At 33.4% G+C, this 10,296-nt stretch overlaps 1 protein-coding gene across 2 annotated transcripts; it reads right to left on the reverse strand.

Moving 5' to 3' along the window:
- Positions 1-6,860: 6,860 nt before the first annotated feature.
- LOC139876715 (uncharacterized) lies at positions 6,861-10,224 on the reverse strand. Of its 2 annotated transcripts, none has more exons than XM_071864091.1 (4): positions 9,720-10,224; positions 8,290-8,400; positions 8,125-8,205; positions 6,861-7,239 (listed from the first exon to the last, which is right to left on the reverse strand). In XM_071864091.1, exons 1-4 carry the CDS (start codon positions 10,002-10,004, stop codon positions 7,162-7,164), a joined length of 555 nt encoding a protein of 184 aa, XP_071720192.1. In that variant the 5' UTR covers positions 10,005-10,224; the 3' UTR covers positions 6,861-7,161. The 2 variants fall into 2 exon arrangements, with proteins under 2 accessions (XP_071720192.1, XP_071720193.1); XM_071864092.1 differs by having other exon boundaries at positions 6,861-7,236; positions 9,720-10,219.
- Positions 10,225-10,296: the final 72 nt, after the last annotated feature.

A 10,296-nucleotide genomic window follows, 5' to 3' on the forward strand; every position in this document is an offset into this window, starting at 1 on the left:
TAAAGACACCAAGGATGGTCACAAAGTAGGACCCAACCTTGTTCATGCCAAGAACACCTTTCAATCTTTAACCAAAAACCAAATTAAGCGTATCTAGGGCTCCGAGAATCGAAACGACATGAATCCGGAGTCTAAAATTAATGTCTTGATGAGAGGAACTCATTTATATACTTTATTTTAACATTTATATCAGTTACAAAGTCAGAAAACACGAATCAAACTGCTGTCCAAATTTTACAAACCGAAAACATATGCAAACGAGTAATTCTACGCATCCAAACAACATTACAACAACTAATAAACATCATACTAATAATATAAACACAAAATACAGAAATATGAATAGAAATTAAAAGTTCTAGGGTTAGGGTTTATACCCTAATCGAGAATCAAAGAATATAGATGTGTAGAGGAGATCGTGTAGAACGCGTTGGTGTTAATTGTTTCTTGATCCAAACAATAATTTTGATGAAGATGGTGGTGATGGTTGGTGTTGGCGACGGAAAGAGAGGGAGAGGGAGGAAGAGAGCACCAAAAATAAAATTAGGTTTTAAAAATAAATGGAATGGAGATAATGATCAAAAAAATAAAAATCAAGAGAGTGTTACTCCCTCCCCTTGGAGCTTCGGCCGAATGGGGTCATGGGGTGGGCCCCATGGCCCAAATTTGTTAAATGCTAATTTCCTTGTGGCCCGAAATCCCGAACGAAGCCCGAAACGCGAAAACATGTTTACGCGATTAAAAATCCGGAAAGATAACAAACGCGCGACGAAAAATAAATATAAATACACTTATTAATAATATGATCATAAAATATCATATTTAAAATATTTAGGATTTAAAAATCCCGAAAGCTCGACCGTTGGTTTTAAAACTGAAAAGATTCGCCGGATAGAAATTCGCGAGACGTAGAAACGTATAAATTAAAATATGAATACATATATTCATATAACACATAATAATTATTATATATATATTATTACAAAAATAATAATATAGGTCATAGAAATGACGTGGCACACTAACAGTTAACGGTCGTTAAATAATTAACGAAAAAAGATAACGGAAAAAGTAGGGTCGTGACACACAATCCTTGACTTATCCCTACCATAGAATTGCTAGCTTGGTCCATTTTTCCTATATTTTCAATTTTCCTAATAATAGACAATGGACTTTGATTACAAGATTTGTGTTTGCTAGAGTCGTGACATATATTCATTTCATATTTACCTCTTGATGAATCAGAAATAGTTATCCTTTCAAGTTTTCTCTTCAAGGTGTTATTTTCATCAATTAAAACTTTGTTAAGTTGTCCAACTTTGTGTAATTCTTTCTCCAAAAGTTTTACTTTGTCACGACTACTATCATACACAAATTTAATAGTCTTGTAATCATCTAACAATTCTTCATAATTAGAAGGATAGAATACATGTACTTCATTGCAATCCATGCTTGAGACATCATCTTCTTTGAGTGGAGATTTAACCTCTTCTTCACTTTGACCATCTTGATCCAAATCATTCCAAGAACTCATGAGACAAAAGTCTTCATTTTCATTCAACCCTTTTGCTTGAGAATTACCAACCTTTTCCAAATTCTTCTCTATTCCTTTACCCTTTAAACTCCTAGAGTTTAAATCTTCTTGAGAACATAGTGAATCCCAACATTCTTTTGCACTTTCACATGAGATTATCTTTAATCTTTCTTCACTAGGAATAATTCCATGAAGTAGTGAAATTGCATCAAATTGTTTCAAAACATCATTGTTTTGAAATGTTGACTTCACTAGTCTTGAACTAGCTTGTGGTACAAAGTCTCCTACTTTGATTATTCTTCACAAGTAGTAATCCTTGGATTTGAGATAAGATTCAAATCTTAATTTCCACACATCAATATTCATCTTATCAAAGATTGGTGCTTCTTTCACTAATTCGTCCAAGTATCCCATAGTTTGAGTTGATCCGAGAATCGTTGACTCAAGTTTTTGCACAAAACGAATTTTGACACTTTCAAAAACGTTTGTAGAGCAATGATTTGAGCAACTGCTCTGATACCAATTGTAAATAACTAGAGGGGGGTAAATAGTTACTTGATACGTTTTTAACACTTTTTCGATTGATCACCAAATTCGATTTAACTTTGATCAACCAACTCAACTCAAACTTGATGTGTGTAGTGTATATGTTCAAAATAATAAATGAAGTAATGTAAAGAACATAGACACAAGGATTTATAGTAGTTCGGGTAGATGTTAACTAATCCACCTTAATTCACTCCCCGATTACACTAAATAAGCACTTTTTTCAAACCCGGTGGAGATCCGATTTACAAGTCTTCAACTGCTTTGGTAGACAGCAAACCTAATCTTTCTATCCCTTTGAAAGATCAACTCCAACCTAGATCAACTTATCTTCATCTTGGACAAGTATTAATCTCCAAACAAGATTAATCAACTTCCTAAGTCCCTTTAAGGAAGTAGATCACTAAGCTAGCCTATGCTTCTACTAATTGAAGTTACAAGACTTATACACTTGTAATAATGATCCTAAGACAATACTAGGACATACATTACATTAAGTAAACTCACAAGATAAATGATTTTGATTAGTAAGTTTACAACAACCCATCTCTATATCTATAAGATCATAGAATCTTCTCTTGATTGATCACATTTGAGTAGTAATTGATGCACTTGTGATCACTGGAAATAAGCCTTTGAAATATGCAAGAGGGTCAGCTTCAAATGCTCTTACATGTTTGCCTTTTATAGTGGGATTCAAAAAGTAGCCGTTGATACACGGTTACCTGCACGGTCAATCGTGGTGCGACCGTGCGTGCTCCAGTCTAAAATTGGTATCCGTTGTATAGCCGTTTGACTCAAATTTGAACACCACATTTTGGCACCTTTACTCCTTCTAGCACCTGCAAAAGAAACCAAACATCCTATACAAGTACTATATGCATTAAGTGTGTGAGATTTGGTCTTAATGCATGAAAGTGACTAATCGTTCCAAAAGTGGCAAATCCAAGATTCTTGGAGAAGTGTCTTGATTGATATTTAGGGAAATCTCAGTTTGGTCAAGACTTAGTTAGTCACATTAATGCCGTTGGTTCAATTCTAAAGACTAGTCACTATGTCATTAACTTCCTAGTTTCAATTAATCACAAGTCATGTTCTTTTTGAGTTTGGTTAGAGATTAATTGAATAATGTCTCTATAAGATAATCATGAAATATGTAGAGACATCAAAGTTAAGTCTTAAGTAATCACCCTTAGTTACTTAGACTAGACCACATAGACAATTGACTATACTTTCATTGTGAACCATTTTACACTTAATCTATTGGAGTAGGTTAGTTACTTGAATCCTAACTAGTGAGCACATAGCAAACATATTAATTAAGTTGACAAGTTTATGAGTATTAATCATATTGGCAAGTAGCAAATAATACTCACATAGCAAGAGATAGTTATTCTAGAATCAATCATATAGATACTTGCACAACTTATAATTCAAGCTTTAACAAGTTTAAGTGCAATATAACATATTGCTTGATTAATGTGTAAGCACGCATTAATGTCCAACACATGCACAAGGGAAGATCAATCTCTAGTTGGGACTTGGTGACCATCCTAAATGTATCTAAGTGTGTTTTAGGATTACAAGTCGTTACTAGTTAACCTTGAGAGCATTGTTCCTCATTTAGCCTTAATTAATCACTAAGTCATTTCTAATAGCAATTATTGTTCTAGTGATATTGGCTTAAGTGTGTTGGTACTTGGTGATCATACTAAGAATATCTAGATAAGAATTAAGATCACAAGTTGTTGATTAACACTTATGTGTTATGCATAATCTTGGTTAATTTGTCATTAAAATGTCATTAGGCGTAATTAATCACAATTAGTGTTTTTATGACCAAAACTCAATTGAGTATGGAGAAGGCATCTATTCTAAGCATGTTGAGAAAGGTTTCATGAATTATAGATGTTGGGAACTAGTCAAACTTTATTTGGTCGAAAATGGTAACAGAGAAAACTCGGTCGCACTGCGGTTGACCGTGGTGGCGACCGTGCAACTTGTTTTCACAAAACTGCCTTGCAATTCAGTTTGGGGTTTCACGGTTGACTATGCGGTCGACCGTACCTCGACCGTGTGTTTAGATGAACTTTTAAATTCATTCTTTAACCTATGTTTGACTTGGTCGCTTGCAAGATAAAGTATGGTTTAGTGACCTTGCGTGTTTTATGTTAAGATGTCAGTCATTACTTATGCATATGTATGTGTGTCATCATCAAAACATATTCTTTGGTTAATCATACTTAAGTTTATCGTTTAGTGCATTAACCAACATTCAACCAACAGTATCGTTGTTTTCTTGTCCCTTTCCGAGACGAGAATTGTTATAAAGTTTTCGTTTTTTTGTCCAAAAAAAAAAAAATTTTAAATTAAAAGTAACGTAGGAATGTTGTCCTGAAGCTTGTCTTCTGCCAGCACTTACACATGTCATCTGGTAGTTGTAGTAGCACTCCTAACTGTCAACCATATTCCAATACCAAATATCTTTTTCAAATTTATAAATGAACTTTATATATTTATTTCTTATATTAAAAGTGAGAATGAATGAACATACAATCCAATTCAATTTTGATTTGAGAAGGCCGTTTTTAAGTACTTAAATACATTTACTTTCGTTATTTTATCGGATGCACATGTGCCTGAGTAGTCAGGAGCCGTGTTTTGGTGCTAAGTGCCCCAGGTTCGGCAATTTTGAATGAGTGGTCATGTGAACGCTTATCAACTTAATATTTGTGGGTTCAAAACCTGGCTGCCCTTTTTTGACTGAAAAAACTTAAAATCCGATTAAATCATCAATAAATATAATCGTATTAGAAACATAAAAGCATTAATAGACGGATGGTTAGGCGCCTCACATGGGTAGGCGCCTCATTAATGGACGGATGGTTAGGCGCCTCACATGGGTACTGATGGTCGTGAGTTTGAGTTACATGAGCTTTTTTTCAGATTCTTTTTTTTCTTTACGAAAATCGCCGAGCTCTTACATGATCAATCGCACTTCGACTGCAGCGAAGCGCGAGTATCCTCGAAACTTGTTTATATTCAAAAAACAATGAAACAAGCATCATTATATCAATAACACGACTATATTTGTACAAACATAACATTGGACTCTTTCTTTTCAATGTCCTTTCTGTCACAATTATTTTTCTCGGGTGTACTAAAGACCTCTGCGAATGATTAGTCTTTTTTTTTTTTTTTGAAAGGTGCGAATGATTAGTCTTTGATATGTGGTTATATCTCACACCAACCACATGGAAAGGGGTTTAGTTCATGGGCGCAAACAAGAATTTTTTTTTCTTATTCTTTTTTTTACACAGAATTACGGGAGGCTTGGGTTACAATATATAGGAAGAATAGAAAATGTTTCCTAAACTGATTTGAGATTCGGCACAAAGCTGCCTCGCGATCTATGAGAGGGTCCTCATGAACTGCGAGCCTTTTCTCGTGGTCTGCTAGACGTGTTAGGCCAAAACCCAACTCATCTCGTGCACGCAAGATCTTCTTCCTTGTTCGCGAAATCCTTCAACCAGTTTCCGTCTGTTCTAATCTTACTCACTCCACAATATCTTCATCATGTTTTTGATATTAACCTATAGCACCGTCGATCTTTTGTTAGTCTTCAGAAAGACAAAGACAGATAAAGAGAAAATGTTGGTGGATCTAACCTTTTTTTGTATTTATTGTTTATTTTGTATGTATAATGAACATGTATTATTTATAATGAACATGTATTATTTATAAATCCTAAAAAAATTGTCATCTGATGACATCATCAAGTTTTAATGACGTGACAGTGAATTTTATCATTTAGTTTGTGTGTTCATCATTTGTGAGAAATTACCGACATGACTAACAAAATATTTTTTATTCATGACACACAAACTACAACCTAAAAATATAATTGTTTTACCCTTTAACCTACTTAAACCCGATCCAAACCAGCTTTGACCTGACATTTTAGCGTTGATCGACTTTTAAGTTGTTTTTTCGCTACTCGGGATAAACTAATTTTTAAAAACGGCCGAGTCGGCCGACACGGCCTACTTTTACAACAGGGAGTCTAATTGTCCATAGCAACCGATAACACATGATATTTTCACAAAAACGTTTATAACAAGCAATGCTAACCTCAGCATGTATATTTTAAGATGTGTTTGGCCAAGGTCCATCACTTTGTTAAAGGAAATAAAACAATGAAGAAAGTGGTCACTCAATAGAATTGAGAAGTAGGCAAACACAGTTGTCATTATGCACAAATCTATGGGCCTATGGCAGGTATCAGTCGAGCAATAATTTGATCCAGTACTACCACCACCACCCTGTAATGATCATTTAAACCACTCAAAACTTACTCCAATTCTCAACCATCCAAATAAACCACCATCTTATCTTAAACGTAGAAACCTATTAATAGAATGAGATGGGTTGGTTCATTAGGTAAATACTAGTTCACTTTATGTAATAGTTAGCTATTGATTTGTTTTGTGTGCAACACATTCTTCTTCCTCTTTCCTCTTGTAATCTTGAACTATCAATTAGTTAATATCAATAAAAGTTCAATTCTTTTCAGTTTCAAGACTGATTCTTAACTCGACGTCTTCAAGTTGATTCGAGACCTTCGATTCGTATGAATTCAAGAAGTTCACAACATTTCCCAAAATCCACAAATGCAATTCAAACTTCAAACTTCATTATACAAATTGGAATTGGATAAACAAAGATATAATTATTAAATCTTGAACAAGTTGGTAAAACACTAGTGCTCAAGATTTGGTAGTAGTGTAAAGAAGCAAAACCGGAATAGAAAGGTTTTTTGACATGATTTTAGTTACAGACTTGTTTTTACAGAGGTATTTCCAAACCTAGTCTACCTAGATCAGCAAATACAAACACCGTTAACGACTACTCAAACTGACACAAATGAAAAACGCAAACAAATATCAACCAAACCGAGACGACCCATATATAAGAAACATATTAAGAAGGGGAAAGTATCTTCTTTTTTAATAACATACATCACACAAACCTAATTAGATTAAGCCCATCATCATCATCATATTCATCATTTTATCATCAAATTATTGTACCGTTTCGACACTCTTGCTCAGTTCTTCCAATTTCTTCATCCTCATCTTCTCACTTTCGCCTACCAACTGCTTAATAATTATTACACCCACATTAATTAAATGTGTTAGTTATGTCCATATGAAAGCAAGGTTCTAAAGGTCGCGAGTTAGGACGAGTCGGTCAGGATCTTGGGCACGAGACGGAACAAACATTGACTTTAAATGATAAATAAATTAACAACACAACAACAACAAAACCCAAAACCACATAGGTGGTGTATGGGGGAGGTGAGATGTAGACGATCCTTCCTCTAACGGATAGAGAGATTGCTTCCGAGTGGACCTCCGGCCGAAAAGTAGAAAATTTTTATTTTAAGAATAAAAAGAATTAAAAATTAAACTAAACAAAGAAATTAAATAAAATTGAATAAAAATAAAATAAAAATAGAGACGCCATGAAAATGGTAAAATCAAATTTTCATGGGTTTTAAATCCTGCCTGAAATTTACTTCAAGCTCTAGGGGTCAGTCAAGGATAAATAAATTAAAAGATATATATATATATATATATATATATATATATATTACACATAAATATATCAAACATTTTTTTTGTTTTTGAATTAGTGAGGAAACCCCTTTATGAACAAGCACATTGTCTCCCCATTGAGGGGTAAACCTCGGATAATCAAGCTCCCCGAGTGCGAGACCAGTTACCGGGTGAATTGTGCATTAGGCGCACCCTCCAGTCACAAAATCAAATTTTAAAAAATATAAAATTTTTGACCCAACTTTGATAGACTTTGACCGACTCGGCTGACTTTGACCGACTCGGCTAACTTTGACCCGACATTTTAGCGTTGACTGAATTTTAAGGCGTTCTTGGGCGAGTCGGGACGGGCTAGTCTACAAACTGCATAGGAATATAATTTTTTATATTTTTGTAACATAAATAGACATTAAACTTGAGACCAACCTCCATCAACCTGGTAATGAGTTGTACTTTCTCTTTGTTCTTTTCATTGAAAGCATCTAGGGCTTCCTTGTACTCTCTCTCCTGTTAAAACAAAACGCCAATTAAGAAACAAATCTAGTAACCAAAACTTGAAATTCGAGTGTCCGAAAAAGGCGTTTTTTTTACCTTCTTCTGACAGGTCTGACCTAGCGGCTTCAACTCTTTGTTAACAGAATCGATCTTCTTACGAACAACTGTAACTTCTTTCTTCATTGGGTCGGTTAACGCTTCAAGTTCCTGATAATACACCCCATAATTTAGTTTCAGATAATTTACCAAAATGCCCATTTGACATCTTGACTCAACTGGATTACGAGCTCGATTTGTCCAATCATTTGAGCACTTAATGATAGGGGAAGTACACCACATGCCAACTACCAAGTGTAATAAAGATCCATTCTTGCACAATGTAACTTCATAAAGACTTGATTATTTCTTAAGTTCATAACTACTTTATGACCCCACCATTTTTTAATAAAGACTTGTATACTACAACAATATATACAGCTAAAATCTAGGAACAGACCAAAAAAAAAAATTAATGTAGTTTCAAGAAAAAATATAGTGATAAAAAATGTGAAAGTAAAATTCCAGTTACAAATTCTAAGCAATGTACAGATATGATAGGTTACCAATTTGATGACCCATCTTTACCAACCATATAGTATTCATATTTTTTACATGACTATTTATTTATGTTTAATATATCATATAACAAGATTCAAGTAATTAACAATCAACATGTAGTCATAATTTAGGTGACTCAAAACTTTAAAGCAACTGATTATTTTAGTATAAGAAACAATAATATTAGTTTCAAGTAGATCTATCACATAAGGGTTTTTTCAATTGAATTGAATTTTACATGAAAAAAAAGACATGTATGTAGTAATCAAAGTCCTAAAACTAAATGAAATTCTAATACCCTGTAGTTTTACTCAAAAGATTCAATATTTAAGAAGTCAAAATTGAAACCTAATTGTTTCAATTTTTTGAGAAAAACATCTAAATTCACATTTCCCTAAACCATACATAAAAACACCCACTTATGCTTCTCAAAACTCAGAAAAAAAATAAAAAAAAAATGTACAGATTCCTTCCTTGTGAACACACCATAACCAAAAAAATGTTATTCCCCAAAAACAATTTTTTTATATTATATAACCGTAATTATTCACAGAAAATTACAACAAAAAAAAAATCACTTAATATATAAACCCTAAGTTCATTTAATACAAATTCAGCTTCAAACACTAGCAAAATCAAATAAATCCTTCAAAACTAAATTAAAAAACCCTAATTCAATTTCTATACAGCAAAACAAAATAAGTAAAAAACCCTAATTTCATTTCATCCAAAAATTACTATTAAAAACTGCAAAATCAAACAAATCCTTCAACAAAGAATCAAAATTCATCATATGAAAAACACATTCCACGTTTCAATTTCTAATTTACAAAACCACAAACAAAAACCCTAATTTTTCCCCCAAAACACAACCAACCTCATAATATAACCAAATTCATCAAATTAAATAACAAAAACAAGAATCAAACCTCACGAATCGTAGCCAAACGTCTAGTTTCTTCTTCAATTCGTCCTAATTGAGCTTGAACCCTTTCCCTAACTTCCAATTTCTTTTTTTCAATTTCTTCTTCTTTAGCTTTAAAAGTAGAAAGTGCAGATCTAGACATCTCTTCATCTTCTTTCGTCATCAATCCATTAAAACTATAAGTACCTGAAATTTGTCCAGCTTGCATCAATGTTTGCAATTGTTCACTTGATTGCAGCCTCTGTGTTGATACAGCTGCTGTTGTTGGATTTTCAATACTTGTAGTCATTTGTTTTTTTTGTTTTTTTTAACCAGAAATAATAAATTTCTCTCTTTAATTCTCTAATTGTGATTTTGTGCTTTATTGTGTGTGTTTTGGGGTGGTGTTTTTAGTGTGTGTATTGTGGTTTTTTTTGGGGGTGGTGAGTGTTATGAAGGGTTGTAGGGCCCACTGATGATTATGTGTCTGCGAGAGAGAGGATAATACACGCAGTGTGTATAGTGTTTATATATAGATAGATACAGAGAGGTGTATGTATATGTAGAGATGGAGTGAGTATAGGTTTTTGACAGGTGGGAAA

Source organism: Rutidosis leptorrhynchoides, chromosome 11, assembly GCF_046630445.1.
Source record: "Rutidosis leptorrhynchoides isolate AG116_Rl617_1_P2 chromosome 11, CSIRO_AGI_Rlap_v1, whole genome shotgun sequence".
Lineage (NCBI taxonomy): Eukaryota > Viridiplantae > Streptophyta > Magnoliopsida > Asterales > Asteraceae > Rutidosis > Rutidosis leptorrhynchoides.

Coding starts and splice junctions, on each gene's coding strand:
- LOC139876715 (XM_071864091.1), bottom strand. CDS start 10,004: ATGACTACAAGTATTGAAAATCCAACAACAGCAGCTGTATCAACACAG. Junction 8,401..9,719: donor GTTTGGCTACGATTCGTGAG/GTTTGATTCTTG, acceptor GTGTATTATCAG/GAACTTGAAGCGTTAACCGA. Junction 7,240..8,124: donor TCATTACCAGGTTGATGGAG/GTTGGTCTCAAG, acceptor ATAATTATTAAG/CAGTTGGTAGGCGAAAGTGA.